At 39.8% G+C, this 17,515-nt stretch overlaps 2 protein-coding genes and 1 pseudogene across 5 annotated transcripts in view; 2 read left to right on the top strand and 1 right to left on the bottom strand.

Annotated features, from left to right (window-relative positions):
• Positions 1 to 11,445, top strand: part of HPS3 (HPS3 biogenesis of lysosomal organelles complex 2 subunit 1) — a 36,310-nt gene extending 24,865 nt beyond the window's left edge. The window contains exons 12-17 of one of the 4 annotated variants that reach the window (XR_015552138.1): positions 328 to 513; positions 860 to 1,048; positions 2,001 to 2,108; positions 6,386 to 6,592; positions 7,202 to 7,296; positions 10,604 to 10,748. Coding sequence is in view for 1 of the 4 variants with exons in the window: in XM_004419265.3 (XP_004419322.1) it covers positions 328 to 513; positions 860 to 1,048; positions 2,001 to 2,108; positions 6,386 to 6,592; positions 7,206 to 7,296; positions 10,604 to 10,731 (909 nt within the window). In the remaining 3 variants the exon portion in view is untranslated. Of the gene's footprint in view, positions 1 to 327; positions 514 to 859; positions 1,049 to 2,000; positions 2,109 to 6,385; positions 6,593 to 7,201; positions 7,297 to 10,603 lie in introns of those variants that run through there. The other 3 variants (XM_004419265.3, XR_015552140.1, XR_015552139.1) reach the window with 3 other exon arrangements.
• On the top strand, positions 2,131 to 6,375 carry LOC147916954 (transmembrane protein 256 pseudogene; annotated as a pseudogene).
• CP (ceruloplasmin) overlaps positions 5,228 to 17,515 on the bottom strand; it is a 52,140-nt gene continuing 39,852 nt past the window's right edge. Inside the window, exons 15-19 of the mRNA XM_014788896.2 lie at positions 17,242 to 17,348; positions 15,548 to 15,764; positions 14,979 to 15,118; positions 13,739 to 13,901; positions 5,228 to 5,331 (exon numbers count right to left, since the gene is read on the bottom strand). Of these exons, the coding sequence (XP_014644382.1) occupies positions 5,228 to 5,331; positions 13,739 to 13,901; positions 14,979 to 15,118; positions 15,548 to 15,764; positions 17,242 to 17,348 (731 nt within the window). The remainder of the gene's footprint in view (positions 5,332 to 13,738; positions 13,902 to 14,978; positions 15,119 to 15,547; positions 15,765 to 17,241; positions 17,349 to 17,515) is intronic.

The raw sequence follows: 17,515 nt of genomic DNA, 5'->3' as shown, positions 1-17,515 counted from the left end.
CTCTGCTCTGAAGAGTAGAATTCTAGAAAGATGAATTTTCTTTTTATAATTTTGAAAAAACTTAAGGTATATTATTTTTAAATCAAGTAGACCTTACATTGTAAAGCTCTCTACGAAAATAGGACATCTTGATGCTTAATGAAATATTAATAACTTCTATAAAGACATTAACAATGATGTCCTTAGAGGGAGAACCAGTCTTTGTAGTTAAAGAAAAAATTGAGATTAAACTATTAAAGTTTAACCATGAATCTTGAATGCACTTGCATGTATTTCCAAGATGAATGCAATGTACATTTTGTTCCTAAATTTCTTTTTTATCTGAAGATGAAGTTGGTCTGTGGCTTCATTCTGGAACCTCGACTGTTGATCCAGCGGAGGAAGGGACAGATTGTTCCATCTGAGCTTGCAGCGCACTTGAAGGAGACTCGGCCTGGGTTGCTTGTGGCTTCAGTCCTGGGCTTACAGAAGAACAACAAAATTGGAATTGAAGAAGCAGATTCCTTCTTTAAGGTTTGTCACTTTGAAAATGTGATTGTTCTGGGTGACCTGATAAAACTGGTTGGGGGCAGGGAGTAGAATAAGAGAAGTGAGTTTTCATTTGTTTATTGAAAAAACAGACTTACACATAACCACTTTATAAAAGTACAGGTTAAAAGAATGTATCTAGAAAAATTCCGTTCATGCAACCTAGAATCTGTTTCCTGTTAAAATGCCTAAATTTGCTTTGCCATGACACTAATACTAATGATAAATTATTAAATGCATGGCCCACATGATGGAGTGCTATTCAGACCAGCTGTAACTTGATCAGCACTGTATTTATATGGGTTACGGGCACTTGTTTCACTGTTTCAAGGTGCTCTGTGGTAAGGATGAAGACACAATTCCTCAGCTCTTGGTAGACTTTTGGGAAGCTCAGCTGGTAGCGTGTCTCCCAGATGTGGTGCTTCAGGAACTCTTTTTCAAGCTCACATCGCAGTACATCTGGAGATTATCTACGAGGCAGCCCCCTGACACCATACCATTGCGAACATCAGAGGATCTGGTAAGATAATGGAATAATACATTCAATTAAACTTGTACGTTACACATTTCAATAATGTACCTTCTTATTTTTAATGGCTTGGAATCAAACATAGTTTATATTACCAGATGTCTTTTTTAAGCAGGAGTTAAAAATACACTTAAAACTTTTCCAGGAGTGAAATTGCCCACATTTTAAATAATTTTATTTTCTGAAGAAGGCCCCTCCTGCTCATGTCTCACTTACTTGCAGTGGTACCTCAGTAGCAAAGTGTGGGAGAGGGACCTTCCCCAGAATATGTCTTTGCAGGGGATGGTCACCGAGTGGAACATGAGGGAAGAGACGTCTGCAGGCCTCCCCGAGGGGAGAGGAACTCAAGAGGCTTGTGGGGGAGAGACTTCCTTCCTGGGCCCCATTTCCTGTGGGCTGCACACGCAACTGTTCTGCTGCCCTAGTGGCAGCCCTGACAGCTCTGCTCTTAGCCTTCCTGCTCGCCTCCCCTCCCAGCCCCGTGCCTCTGTGATCCACGGCTAATGTGGGTTCACGGGCAAAGGCACCAACTTCTTGAATAAGGGGGCTTTATGGGGGTTGCCTTGAGAACTTATGGAAGAGATTTTGCCTACCAAGGAAAGTAGTAGAAATAAAAATTATTTCCCATAATACTGTTAACTGTTTTTAAGTATAATTAGCTTAAAAGCAGTATTGCTCTTTTTGCCAGAAAGCACCTCTTAGGAATATTTTAAAGTTTAAAATATAAGGAAATATTTAGTGCAGATTTATTCAGTGAGAAGCAGGAGTGCGAAACTTTTTCCAGGGGAGTATGTCCTGAAAGACTTCCCTTCCTTCCTGGGAAAGTGTGTATCTGATTCTGTGACGTGACAGAGGATTAGCGATCACTTGCTTTTTGTGGAATGGGTGAGGAGAGTCTTGTTTTGTTGTATTTTGCTTACAATAAATTTCTTTTACATTTTAGATAAATGCCTGTAGTCATTATGGCTTAATCTATCCATGGGTTAATATCTTAATATCATCTGATTCCTTAGCTGATAAAAATTATACTGAAGACCTTTCAAAATTACAGGTAAATAAAAATACTTTTTCTTATGAATATGCATATTACAATATAGTGAAAGATTTAAATTTGGTAAGACCTCAGGTGTCCTGTTAATCTAGGGTGTATAATTTGGGGGCACAGTCGGTAGTTAGGCATCCTCAGGAGCTCGCAGGGAAATCCTGCCTCTGCCTGGAACTGCGGACAGGAGGGCTCTGGGCTCCAGGAAGGCTGGTTTTGTGGCTGGTAGATGAGTGAGTGTCACCAAGTCCCATGACTGTCTTGCCTCATTTTCAGGATGTGCTTGAAAACATTTTGTGAAATGAAAGTATGCCAAATGTTTAGCAGTGTTTCTACTGATGTGATTCTTTTTTTTCTAGTGTTTACTCACACATTTTAGGCCTCTAGCCCAAGCCAACCACTGCTATCTGTCTAATAGGAAATAGGTCAAAGTAGCCAGTTAGCTGGCTCCTGAAAAGAATTTTTTAAAAAAATAAGTGTAATCAGACAATATAGATCATTCTGCAAGAATTCTGACCATGAGGGTGTTCGTCGGGCACGTGACCACCCGTGGCCATGGCTGGACCAGGGACTGCTTTCTCTTGGGCGCCTCGTCTGAAGCCGGGGCCTTAGGCTTGGCCTCCTGTGGGGCGCACGGTGCCCAGTTCCCAATGCCTATGGGAAGGAGCTCTTTCATGAGGCCAGCAAACACCACTTCTTACACAGCCTGGACCCGTTAGCGGAGCCCCACTGCAGAAAGCCCCTCTGGGCTGGGTTACTGCTAACCCCTGGGACCACCTTATTCTGCACTAGCTTTTACTACCAGGCTCTGAGTGGAGACCGGAGACCCCAGCACCTGGACTTTGGCCCCTGTGAGAGGGAGCCTGCTACTTTGGGGCTGGCTTGCCTTGGCTCTCTGAGCTTCCTGTGTTTAATTTCTGGGTACTTTTTTGCGAGTTGGAGCAGAGAGGGGAGTAAAAGAGAAAGGCAAATAAAAAAAAATTGTGACCATGACAGTGTTTTGACTGGAAATGAGAAATGAAGTCCACATTTGATTTGGTGGGTCAGGCTGGGCTAGATGTGGATGTGATGTTATTTAATGTAGTTCAGTGGCCCAAGGACCGAATATAAGCTCCACATCCATTTTGTTCACTCTGCCCGATGTAGTGCCAACATATAAAAATTGAGATTTCAAATTAAGAATTCTCAGTTATGTTTCTTTTGAAAAATTCAGCAGAACTGGTAACCCTGGGCCCTCATTGCCTCTGAGACCTGAGGGCTGGAGCCGACTGGTGGCCTCCCTCCTTGGGCAGTGCTCCTGCTGGCCCGTCTGCCACAGTTCTCACCTCCATGGCCTACTGGTCCACATATGAGTGACTGGTGTCTGTTTTCCTTACACCCAGTCGCCTGCTGCGTTTTCATCATCTGTTTGGCCTCTGTTGGGCTTTTGAGTTTGCCACCCCTGATTTACCCTGGGAACTGGAGTAAGCATGGTGTTGCTTGTAGAAACCAGTGTGTCAAACGGGATATGGGGGTCAGGGAGGGCAGCTCAGGAGACCATACTGCTTCGACTCAGCCTCAGGAGTCTGTGTTGTCTCCAGAGATGTTGTCTTCAGACATTCTTAAAAAATTGCCAACCAAGATTCTTGCTGGCTCTTATCTCTAGTACCCTGATGATACAGAGGCTTCTGAGGGCTTAGCCCCGGATTCGTCCCACAGATACTCCTTGAGCATGTGCTGTAAGTGTGGTGCACAGCACTGGACAAGGCAGGCAGAACACACATGCTAATTACATATTTCAAATCATAATTGTAGGGCTGGCCCTGTGGCTTAGTGGTTAGGTGCGTGCGTTCCGCTGCTGGCGGCCCGGGTTCGGATCCCGGGCGTGCACCGACGCACCACTTCTCCGGCCATGCTGAGCTCGCGTCACACATACAGCAACTGGAAGGATGTGCAGCTGTGACATACAACTATCTACTGGGGCTTTGGGGGAAAAATAAATAAATAAATAAAATTAAAAAAAAATCATAATTGTAATAAGTGCTATTAAATCTCACCTGACAAAGCTTCAAAGCATATTTATAATCACTGCTTGAAAAAGTGTGATTCAGTGATCTTTTAAAATCCATTTTAAAGTATTAAAAAAGGGTACGTTCCTTCTGAGAATCTTTGTGTTAAAGGATGGAAATGTAGTCAGCCTAAACGTTTCTAAGTCCTTTTCCTAATTCTAGCTCTTTCTAGATTATTTGTGGGTTGATTAGTTTTAGTGGTTAAGAAAAGAATAAACGTCAGGAAACCAAAAGCTGTCACTTGTTTTCACCTGGAGGAATGGGGAGGTTCAGAATCACCTGGAGAGCTTTTTCAAAATTGAGTGACTCCCCTCCCCCCACCCCACTACACAGATGTGATGTGAGTCTCTGTCTCTTGTCCTCAATCACTGGAATAGTATGTGCAAAACCTAAAAACAACTATAAATCATCTACACATCAAAAAGCCTCTATTTGGAATGACACAGTGACTAGTAGATACCCTGCCCTTTGCCATAATTGCCGTGGTCCCTTTCCCCACCTTGCCAACCAGTTCTCCTTGGAGCAACAGGTGTCACTGGGTAGGTAGAGAAGACAGAGAAGTCTCTGGATTCGAGCCCTGCAGAGTCGGCTGAGGGTGAGGGATCCAGATCAGAGAAGGGAACAAATAGTGCATGTGTTTGGGGTTGAGAGGAATCCATTTCCAATACTGGAAGACACGGAGCAGACAACATTAAGAGTATTTAACTCTTAATAACTCTTAATAAGTGGTAGTAACCTTTGGACCATTTTTTATCTGGTGATATAGGTGTTTCTTATTTTTAAACTTCTTGATGATATGGATAAAACTAAGTAAAAGTTTATGGGTAATCCATTTCGTACCAGGCTTTGACTGGTTTCATTTTAACCAGGGTTTGGGTTACCCGTGCCTTTTTCCTTCCTACCCTGCCCATTATCCTGATTAATCAAGAGTTGAATATAGAAATCATCTGTGTTTTCTTTCATGTTGGGAGATCCTCTGAGTGGCAGGTGATCACCTGATGTCATGTTTGCTATTTCATTATCAGGAAATTATTCAGATGAAGGTGATTATTAAACTTGCAGGAAGGAAAGGGACCAACCTTATTCTCCTAGCCATTCCTTGGTAGATACTTGGAATAAAATAATCACGCTGACTGAAAATGGATAGTTCACGTTCCATATCCTCCTGTGAGTCTGAGAAGATGCTGTAGCAAAATGGATACAAGAAGAAGAAAATAAGGATGTGACCATCTCATCTTTATCCAGAAGAAAGAGACAGCAGAGATTATTTTGGTGGTAGAATCAAAAGTAGTAGTTTAGTTTAGTTTAGTAGTATAGTTTAAATGCTTAAAAGTAAAATATTGGTCAAGTTCTGAATACAAAATAGTACCTGCTCTACGTCATTCAACTTGTAGCAAATAGTATTATACAAATTATCAGGTTCTTAACAATTGCTTTAGTTTTCTTAAATGTTAAATTTTATTTTTGGTTGTATATGTATTACATGCTTATAGAAAATTTGAAAAATACAGGAAAGTGTGGAAAAGAAAACAAAAAGTGAGCTTTGTCTTCTCATCCAGTGAGCTGACTTCTGTTTCAAATTTCTGTGCTCTTCCAAAGGCATTTCTATATGTGCATGTACCTGTGTAGATTTTACAAAATGGATCATGCTCTGAAAATAATTTTGTATTGAGATTTTTTACTTATTTTATCATGAGCATTTTGTCATTAACTAGCCTTGGAAAACAGTTTTGATGGCTATATAATAGTCCACGATACGAATGTACCATAATTTATTTGCTTGTCCCTTCTTGTTTAATATTTAAATTACTTCTAGTTTTTCAATATTATAAATACTCTTGTGATGAATATCACTGGACATAAATCTTTGGCCACAATGTTGATTATTTCCTTAGAATACAGTCCTAAAGCATTAGTCCTAAAGCATTAGTCCTCCCCATTAGTTTTAATCTGCAGTCATCCAAAGTAAATAAAATCACGTTATTTTAAAAATGATTGCTTTCTATTAAACAGATTTTTATTCTTTAAAATAGAGGTGGTTTCAAGATTATTTAATACTTGAGTCCACTTAGACTTATTAAATAAGTGTCATATGTGTGTGCTCTAAGATTGCCTTCTTCTTTTCCCTTTTTTTTTTTTGTCAAGTGAGATTTAGTCTTTTTAAAACATTGTATTCTGTATGTTATGCTGCAGTGTTTGGCTGCCTCCTTCCATAACATTTCACTTTTCTGTTCATAGTCTCTTATGTGTGGTCCTTCATTTGACATAGCTTCCATTATTCCGTTCTTGGAGCCACTCTCAGAAGACACTTCGGCTGGCCTCAGTGTCCATGTTCTGTGTCGTACGCGTTTGAAGGAGTATGAGCAGTGCATAGACACGCTGTTTGAGAGGTGCCCGGAGGCCATCATTCCGTACGCTAACCACGAGCTGAAAGAAGAGAATCGGGTATGCTGCTCAGGTTACGTTTTCTAGGCTTGCTCAGTGATAGTCAGACTTGATAATCTTGTTGCCTTATCTGCAAAATGGAGACAGATTATGCGAGTCCAACCCACAGGGCTGTGTGGGTCAAATGAGCACATATGTTTAATATGTTATGTGTTTAGAGTACTCTTAGAAGCTTTTAAAATGTATGGTGATGCTACGTTATTTTCTTCAAAAATCTCCTGTTTGGTGGTGAAGTAGGCTATTACCTGAAGATTTGGGAAACATGATGCATGGTGGGAAAATATTTTCTGGGCTATATGGTCTTTGTTTAGAAACTAGAAGAGTTTTAGGCTTTAGGCCTCCCTCCCTCCCTCCCTCCTGTTTCTCCTTGAAAATAGCCAGGTATGTATGTATAGTATACATATTACTAGATTTTCACGTTACAAACCGGACATGTTACAGTGTAAGCAGAAGACCGGCTGCTGACATAACTTCTCTTATAACAAAATTTTGTGCCTTAACCAAAATGATATATTTTTGCCCTTTGCTTTCCTGCATAATCTTCTTATTTTCATTGGAAATCTGAATGTAAAATGCATCAAACTTAAAATTTATTCATTTTTTTCTAAGATAGACTTTGTGGTGGAAAAAACTGCTGCCTGAACTTTGTCAGAGAATAAAATGTGGTGGAGAGAAATATGAACTTTACCTGTCATCACTGAAAGGTGAAATGATCTTTTTTGCCTGATTATAAGTTTAATTAAGAGTCTTAGTTTTAGTTTCTGTAATTAGCGGAACCCTTGCTTTCTCTGGTTTTTTCATGTGATTCTCGAGTGAGGTGAAGAGGGTCTCAGCAGAATCCTCTGGAGAGCTTATTTTCAGATTCATGTGCCCCCACCCATCACAGCTGATGTTGATTTATCTCTTCTAGCTACAGAGCTGATGCTTTTTAGTTAATCTTTTCTAACACTTAGCAAATTATCACAGTCATAGAAACTCACAACCTCTGTTTTTTAAAAATTTGAATAGCAATTAAGATAATTACATTTTTTATTAATGATCTGGGTGCTTAATTTACTTCATGTAGGAAATTAAGATGATTATTAATTATAATTGTTAGCAAGTATTGAGCAACGACAGGATTCTTAAGGATTTAAAAGTTGAGGGTCTAAATTAAATTACAGCATAGGGAGTTATTTGAATTTTCGTAATTCATAGTCATTTATAAATCTTTTTATGGTTATCAGTTTCTGTACTCTTGTGTGTTAATATCACTAGTTAATTGTTGGCCCGATGACAAAGGGTATGGTTGTATCGATTTCAGTGTGCATAAAATATTAGAAATTGACAGGGTTGGAATTGTATTTTCCAGCTGAAGTCATTGGTTTTTCAAGTGTTAGGCAGAGCCAGTGGCCACTGGAGGGTGTTTTTCTGAAGAGCCCCATTTAAGTAAAGTTGTGTGTTTGTGATGGGGAAGACAAGGAGGTGACTTCATACTGGCTTGTTGTCCTGCCCCCTCCCTGGGGACTTTTGGTCTTCAGGAGCTGGAAGGGTCGGGTTTGCATGCCCCGCCCCACTTGCAGCAGGGGTAGCACACGCTTTTGTACTGGTTGTTGGTGTTGGTAGATCCCTTTCCAGGGCAGGTGTCCCGCATCTTCACACCTCAGTAACATCGTTATCTTAGCCAAAAGCGTCTTTCTTCTTCCTTTCTGATCCACATCCACAAACTGTGTACCCCTAACTTACGTGTAATCTTTCCTCCAAGTGTTCCATTTTTCTGTATCTTCAAAATGTGTGTGTGTGCACACGTGTGGGTGTATGTATATGTGTGGCTCCTGGGACTGTGCTGTGATTTACCTTTATTAGACTGTAATACCTCGAGGGCTGGAATAGAGTTTTATTCATTTTTCTGGTTGTACCCTCCTCCCCAGCAGTACGCCTCTCAGAGGAAGCATTCTGTAACTGTTTGTTGATTTAAAGGGAGACACCTGAATAACTTCAGGTCCATTTTCAAGGGAGGTCTTCCTGTCGGCAGCTGTAATACACTGGGAAGAGACCGGGATTGGAGTCTGGAGAATTGGAACTGAGTTCCGGGTCTGCTACTTACTGAGTGACCAGAAGCAAGCCAAATTTAAATATCCTGGGACTAATAAGAAGTTCAGGATTGACTCTAGAAATGAAATGTTAGGCAAAATGGCAAGATGGTAAGGTTGAGATGGAAGTCAGGGACTTATATGCTTAGGAGCTTGGATTTCTTCTCTCTCTATTACAGCATTTCTCAACCTTGGCCCTAGTGACGTTTTGGACCGGATAATTCTTTTGTGTGTGTGTAGGTGTCCCCTGTGCATTTTAGGGTGTTTAGCAGCATCCCTTGCCTCTACCCACTAAATACCAGTAGTACTGCCCTAGTTATGACAAACAAAAATGTCTCCAGACATTGCCAGATGTCCCCTGGGGTGGCAAGATCATACTAGTTGAGAATCACTGCACTAATGCAGAACCATTGAAACTGGGGTTGGCGTGTTTCCAGGAAATATTTGTTACTGTTTTTGTCATAAATGAACTGTGCTGATGATTAAAAATTCTCATACTATAGTAAATTACAAAAATAAAGTTTAAAAAGTCATTTAAAATCCCACCAGCCGGATATAGCTATTTTCAACATTTGACAAACGTTTTCTAGACACGCAGGAGGATTTCAAGTACTCTACAGATGTGAGATATTGACCTTCTTCTTGGAGTTATAACCTGTATCCGCCCCTCCCTGGTTGGCAGAAGAGGGAAAGTGGGCAGTGGCAAGATTTTTGTTGGCTCTGTAACCTCTCCACGCTGGCCCCCAACTCAGTTTTTTGTATCTAGGAAACTACTTACAGGCTCTGCATATAGGCTAAATAAACTGATTTGATAAGACAGCATTGATAATTCATGTTTTTCACATGGGTTTTACAAACTAGCTAGCAGTTATTGTTTCTTAAGTTTCTACTGTAGGTCTGATGTGCATCATTGTATTTTAATTGAATTCTCAAAGGACTCTGGAAGCGAGCAGAGGGCACCACTACATTGTAGATAAGGAAACTAGGACTCAGGAGGTTGTGACTTTCTAAAGTCACCCAGAAGGTAGGTGGGAGAGTCCAGTCCCTGCCCATCTGTCTGATTCCAGAGCTGGGCATCTGTCCCGTACACCACTGCCACTCCAGTCCTTAACTTTTTACCAACAAGGGCACGTCATTCCTTTCTGTAAAGGATGGTTTCGGTTGCTGGATATGGGACAGATGGCTTTGGATGGATGCACAGACACCTGAGCAGGGGATTTCATATTTCTGTCACTCTGCAAATGGAGTAAGGCGTGGGCGTGTGGGGTCACACAGAGAATGGTACTGAAGTAGGTTTACTGGGAACATTGTTCTTATATGTCACCCACTCTCTCCCCAGCAGAGGGCAGCATTTATGTATCAAGAAGCAATAGCATCATAAAATTGCATAGTTATCTTTACAAAACTATTTACTAAATTCCTTAGTATCGTACCCTAGAGCACATTATTTTGCAGTTTGGAAAAAAAGGTAATGGTCATGATAACAGATTTGTGCTTATTAATAACATGAAAATCTCAGAGAGGAACTGATTTAGGAAAATGTCATCCAACAATTAATAGCATTTCCTGTCCTAGCAAATAATCTTTATAAATTAGCTGCAGTATAGTCCTAACATTAAAAACACTAGTCAAATGATTGTATTTTTCTTTGGAGGTTAATAGAAGTATATTGAAAAATAACGTAAAATAACCCAGCAATGAAATAGAAAGTCCAAATTATATGGAACTAACATGAAATAAGCTGCAACGCCTTCGAGAAAGAATAAATAAGAAGTTGTTAACACCATAAAGTAGTCTGTGAAGTTAAGAGCCCAATTACTTTTCTTTTGTGCTTATACTGTTTTGTTACCTGAACTAGCTTCTAACTGATTGAGTGACAAGGGAATCGGATGAAAGACAGACTTGCAGTTCTAACTCAGATATTCTTTCCTACCAACAGAAGCACTGTCAGTTGTCGCTGTGGAGCTGGAACTGAGGGATTTCATGACTGTCCTCCCGGAAGATGGCACTGCAGCATTTTTCTTGCCGTATCTTCTTTACTGCAGCCAAAAGAAATCACTGACTTGAAGGTATCATTTGAAAAATACCGCAGTGGCATATGAGACTGAATTTAAAAAATTGAATGCCTGGTAAAAATATAAATAAAGAATTTTCATATTGAGTATGTACATACATTGCAAATGCTTTCTGGTTGCTTACCTTACCATGTAACGGTATTATTAGTTTCTTAATTTATGACCTGAATCCATTTAATTGTCCAGAATGTAAAAAAACTATAAGACATAAGAATTTCCTCAAAGAAGGCATATATTTTTAAAGATAGAGACTGACTTTTACTCCAAGGAACATCAATTCACGGTTGTTGGAGACGTGACAATCTTTTTCATCCAAAAAAGACAAACATTTTGCAAGTATGCTTGAAAGAATGTCACTCCAAGTGGTCCAGAATTTAATCTTCTTCATTTTTCCAGATTTCTCTATTGGGTCAGTTTTTTAAAAAAAACAATTTTCTTTGAGAAAGACATTAATATTTTCCCACAGTAAAATATTTCAAACTTTATTTTCTTGTTACTTTAAAAACTCATGCCATGTTTCTCTCTGAACTAAATGAAGTAGAAGTTTACAAAGCTAACTTTCTTCTTGTCTGGCTGTTAACATGATCTGTTGAATGCGTGTTCTTCAGCCAGAGCCTTGTTTCCATTTTTGGTTGCTGTGTATCTACTCTTGCTCTCTTGGCTAGAGTGTATGTGAAAATAAAGACATATATCATTGTATTCACAACTGTGTCTTCTTTTTTAACCTCTTATTAAACAATTTCGAGTCCGAGCTCAGCTCACTGATGCTGTGCTTTAACTTTAGTTAAGGCTGGGAAAAAGTGCTGCTCACCCGGCGTCTGCCTCAACTGTAGTTTGAAACTTTTCTCCTGATGGCAGCGTTCACCTTTACCAGGATTTGATCTATAGAATTGTTTCTCAATTCTGCCTTTCTCCAGTTCCAGATTAACAGACTTTTGACCATTTCTTCAAGGGTTCACACAACTCAGATTGATGTATTTTTATTTTATTATTATATTTTTAAAATTTATTTTTAATTTTATTATTCTTTTTATTTTTAATTTAATTTATTTTTAATTTTACTTCCTCTACACCTGTGCCCGTGTCCACTGGTTCATTAGGAATGATGTCAGCAACATGTTAGAGGATTGATGGGAATCCAGTGGTTGGAAAACATTTCAGTGAATCTTACTAGCAATCCTTTGAGGACCATCCAGGACCACATGTGGTCGTCGATTTTTATTTTTATTTTTTGGAATACAGTTTGGTAAAGCCCTAATGGTCGCCTCATGAGTAGCTTACATGAGTCAGTCATATTAGCTAGTGTGTTAGAGTCCGTCTTGTGTCATAACACAGTCTGTTGATCTTTTCATATGAAACAAGGGAACACGGTTTCATATGCACCCCCACAAATGCACCAAAGTGTAGGTTTCAGTCTTTTTTTAATGCTTATGGCCATTCCAAAGTCAACATTCTATTCAGCACTTTCACATACATTGTTATGAATCATTGTGTTTTCCTTTTTTTTTTTTTTCACTTATCACCAGTTTGTTCCTTTCAGCCAGACTTGGTCTCTATAGAAAGAGAAATTTTAAGACCATTATTAAAAATAGTATATATCATATGGTTAAAAAAATTAGTACATGTGCTTGGTGTGCTGGTGCCCTCAGTACTGCTCTTTGTAATTAAGTGTTTTAATGGAAGTTGTTTTTCATGGTACGAGGTGTTAGTGTAAGACCCAGGAGCAGAAATTAAAACTTCTCATTTGCAATAATGGTTGATCTTTCAGTGATTTTTAAGTTTTGACAATATAATATTTACTTCTGTATTTTCTTCCATTTATATGTTCCTTTTTATACCAGTTTTGAGGAGGAAACACAAGGTATTGTTTTTTCTACATCAGTTCCCCCTGTTGGATTTGCCATTACCAATTCCAACTGTTCTGAACTCAGCAGACCCAGGAAGTACCACAGTCTGCAGCCACAAAGGAGGAATTGCACTCTTTATACAACACGTTTCCTTAGTGCTTATCCATAAAAGGGCCGTCCGTCTTCCTGTGTTTTCATTGTGCATGTGTGTATGTGCCTACATGGGAGGGAGTGTTGTTGCTGGGGTCAGGGGAATAGAGAATTTAGATTCTATATTCTTCCTGGATTTTTGCTATGTTCTGAATGTTTGTGTCCCCCCAAAATTCGTATATTGAAAACCTAACACCAAGGTGATAGTATTAGGCAGTGGGGCCGTTGGGGAATGATTAGATCCTAAGGGTGGAGCCCTCATGAATGGGAATGCCCTTATAAAAGAGTCCCCAGAGAGCCAGCTTGTCCCTTCCACCATGTGAGGATACAGTAATAAGTCTGCAACCTGAAACGGGCCATCCCCCCACCATGCCGGCACCCTGACCCCTGACGCACAGCCTCCAGAACTGTGAAAATAAATTTCTGTTGTTTATAAGCTACCCGGTCTGGCATCTTGTTATAGCAGCCTGAATGGACTAAGGCAGTCTTTGACAAACAATAATCAATAATGCCTTCCCTTCCTCCAGAAGCACAGAAAGACACTGTTCTGCCTGCCTGCCTATTTGAAATTATATTGATTATTTAGGGGTTTTGAGGGGACCTTTCTTGTGTACCAGGTACTACCTAGAAAAAAAGTTAATGTTTTCTATTAGGAAAGAAATTAAATTCTAGATGTGTCTTTTATAAATCATGGTTTGTTTCTTCGTAAATACGACTACTCCCTTATATCCGTTTTAGGAATAATTACACTGCATCAAATTGGTTTCAATTTGTATGAGCTTGGAGACTATTGGTACTGTTATCAGTACCAGCTTTCAGAAGATAAGCAGTCTCCCACACCATTTAGCAGTAAAAAAAAATTCCTGTTTGCAGGTAGAGAAGGAAGAAATCAGGGTGGCAAATTCACAAATGCTCCATATTGTGGGAAGTATTTAGGCAAAGAAGTGCATCTTAATTACATTTGTGATGGAGGACTTCCAGACTTACTAACTGGATATTCACCTTCATTTGGTAGAACGGTGTAAGTAGTTTCCATTCCGGCGTGAATGTGGTCAGTCACGTGGCAGTGGAGTAACCAGATCCCAGGTGTCATTGGAAGCATTTCTAGGGTTTGGTACGTCCCGGGGAAGATGTCAAAGACATCAGAACTATAAACGCCCCTGTGCTTAATTAGGAAATGACAAATAGTATATCATGTTTACAGTATGTGAGAGTTCATTCAAATAATCTTTCACTGGCCAGCTCAGGGATTTTACGAAAATGGATAAATCTGTTAAAAAAAAGTGAGACTCTGCATATTTCTATGTTTAATACAAACAGTGAGATATGTGGTCCTTGTATTCCTGCTAAACCCTTGGCACTATGGGCTGTCCAGTGGGGGTGAAGGAAAGGTGTGATAAGTGAATTCATCAGTCAGGACCACCTGTGGCCTTTTTATCAGAGCACTTGAGTCACACAAAGGAACTTAGCTATGGCCCCATTTCAGCCCTGTTCTCACTTTTGCTGAACCTATCCTAGATTAGTTTGTCTGTGAAACTTTAGGACAAGGAGGATAATGAAGGGAGCAGAAGAGGAGACCAATGGCAAAGCCAGAACCATAGGCAGTTCAGGTAGAGTCTCGACTAGACAGCACCTGGGGGATGTTTCTGCAGGGGTAGCATTGAGAGTCCAGTAAGAATATAGCATCTATGTACCAAAACACAGATAGAAAAATGGCCTTTTCTACAGTGTGCTTCATGGTAGCTTCTGAATTTCCTATATTAACTCAAAGGTAAGCAAAAAGCATTTCCAAAAGGGCTGTTGACTCCTGCTGAAATCAGCACTTGGTGAGAAGTCAAAGCAGGATTAAGATCAAACTTGACACCAAACTGATGATCATGTTCCCTTCAGGCCATTTAAGATCCAGAACTTAGAACAGGCAAAGGTTATAATAAACTTTTGATCCATCATTATGTGAACATTCATACCCACTCTGCTAACAGTTCCATTCAGATGCCTTGCCCAGGAATACGTGAGCAGAACTCCATGAAAGTCTAGTAAAAACAGTTAATCAAGGAAGAGCCCAACGTGTAACACGGGTTGGTGATGGCAATTGAAATTGCTATGTGCGACACTCTGAAAATAATTCAGTTGTGTCTTGAAACTTTCAACTTTTCATAAGTCTCTATGAGGAAATATTTTCTTCATTTGTATTAAAACATTTTCAGATAGAGCAAGCATAATGACCATGGGTGGCTCTTACCTTGTATTGGAAGCTGTGGCCATGGAAATGTACCGTGTGCAAGTCTATTTCATTGCCCATTCCCATCAGATACCAGTTGACTTGGTCTCGCACACGCATTGTGAGGCCTTGTAGGTTCCCAAACATTCTTCCGTTAATAGCTGGGGAAAGCACAGGATCGTTTATTACCTTTCAGGATATTTTAGACCAACAGCTATTTCACAGAAAAGATGATTATTAGGCTAATGTATGGGATCTTTTTAAAGTAACAGAACCTATTGCACTACAGATGGGGGAAATGGATACTTGAAGGTCAGTAATGTCACACTGCTTTTCTCGTCGCTTAGCACCAAAAGCCTTAATCCTAATTGTGAATTTATTTAAAAGAGAATGAGATTTTGCAATTGGGAGAGAAGTTAATAGATAATTTTGAATATAGTCCCCTTTTTAGCTTGGAACAGAATTCCACCTCATGTACAAAGTGAGGCAGAAGCGGTTTATTATGAAATGAAACAAATGAATAGTCTCAAAAGTAGTCGTATTTGAAAGAAGAAAAGGGAAAAAATAAGTTTTAGAATACTGTATCATACCATGCATTTTATTGCTTTCTATGAATGCATCATCGTCTTTTTTTACTTTCTCAGGGTGATCAGAGTATGTTTTGATGTTGTCATCTAAGTACCAAGATTCATTCTCATCAAAAACAAAAAACAGAAGGGAAAATTCCACTTTCTTTATGGGATGGAGTCCTTGCAGGTAATGTTTCCGACAAACAATCAGTGGGCCAATTAATCCACTATAGAGATCCTGAAAACAAGCAAAAACTTCAGTCATCTTTGTGATATAGATCAGGATTTCAGAGAACTGAGACCTTATCGCCCACAACCTCAGAAATTTTGGAGGGACTGATTTAGGTGGTAGATGCTGCCCAGTGTGGTGGTGTCAAGTCAGTAATTTTCCACTTGAAGTAGGTGAATTGGAACAATGACGAGTACTAGGTAGGTCTTGTGGGTACTGCTGAAGTAACAGAAATGTGTGCAGAGGCCAAATATTGGCTCAGTTAATGAGCAGCAATTTGAAAGAACCCCAAATGAACAGTGTTGATTTGCCTATTCCATAAGCCCAGGACTACGCCAGTCACCAAAAATCCAGAGATGAATCAAACAAAGCCTTTGCCCTCCAGGAACTCAGTCTAGTAGGGAAAAGAGAGGAATAGAAGAAATGAACCACTTGCTGCCATGGAGGGACGTAAAGGAACACAGGGGAGGAAGACCACAATTGACTTAAATTTACGAGAAGTTTGGTTTGGCTGGGTGTCAGTAATGGCAGATTAGGTCTTGGAGTGCCTTTGAGCTGTATCATGTTCAGGAATTTTAGATTGTCCGAGGGGTCATAGGTAGTCACTGAACAATTGAACCTGGAAGGGCAGTGTATTTGCGTTTTAGACCAGTCATCCTGGTGGTAGGGTGGAGGTTTGGAGGGGACGAGACTGGAGACTGGGAGGCCATTGCAGTAGTTGAGGCAAATGACAAGGGCCTCATCTATGGAGATGGAGAGAAGGAACGGACTGAGCTATATGCAGGTGGGGGAATGGCCTGGGTGAGCCAGGGGGAGGAATTAGGTTCTTCATATCCGGGGTTCTAGCTTCAACAAATGAGTAGATTGGTACTTGTGGTGCTAGTTATTACCACAGGAAGGTCAAGAGGAGGTGGAGGGAGATCTCAGTGTCCATTTTAGAGGTGCTGAGTTTCCAGTGCCTATGGGATATGCTTATGGAGATGTTCAGTAGGGAGGTGTATAGACAGGTCTGGAACTCAGGAGAGAGATTTGGACTGAACATCTAATTCCACAAAAGAATCTTGGTACATGTTCTGATTTTTAGTTGTTGAGTGCTTTGTTGGCTTTGAAATATTTAATCAAACAGCAGCTTTCGCTGTGCTGTGATTGACTGCTGAGATCATCATCGTTATTATCATGTAAAATAGAGCTCTGAAATCATGTCCCTCAGTTTGAGTTTACATTTTCATATCAAAAGGGAAATAAAATACTGTATTGATTAGTATTTAATTCTGTTACCCATAATCAGCAGTCACAGAGTTGATATAGTTATAACTGTATCCTTAAAACAAACAAAAAAAGTGAAACAAAAGCGAATTGCAGAGCAGCTCACTTTCCTGGGATTTTAAAGTAGAATTGGACTACAGGAAAACTGTTAACCTCATCTTCCTTCAATTGTGTGTCTATTTTGGGAATTTTCACAAAACACAGATAACTTAAAGTTTACCTTAACTTGATCCACAGTTGAATAGTAAGCCCAGGGAACACAAGCAGAATCCTCTATTCCAGCTCCAGATCTTTCTGGGATTTTCCATATGTAAGTGCGAGTTTCACCTAAATTAATCGTGTTAATGTATCTGGTTATATTTAGTATTTAGTTGATATATATACTAAGTCTTCATAACCAGTGGCCCAGAAACTGAAAATGTCAAGGTAATTAGTTTTAAAAGTAGTGGAACTTGAGGCCAGCCCCATGACCCCGTGGTTAAGTTTGGCGCCCT

The sequence above is a fragment of the Ceratotherium simum genome, chromosome 5, assembly GCF_057802395.1.
Source record: "Ceratotherium simum simum isolate JZ-2026a chromosome 5, ASM5780239v1, whole genome shotgun sequence".
Lineage (NCBI taxonomy): Eukaryota > Metazoa > Chordata > Mammalia > Perissodactyla > Rhinocerotidae > Ceratotherium > Ceratotherium simum.
This window is presented reverse-complemented; position numbering and strand designations above follow the sequence as displayed.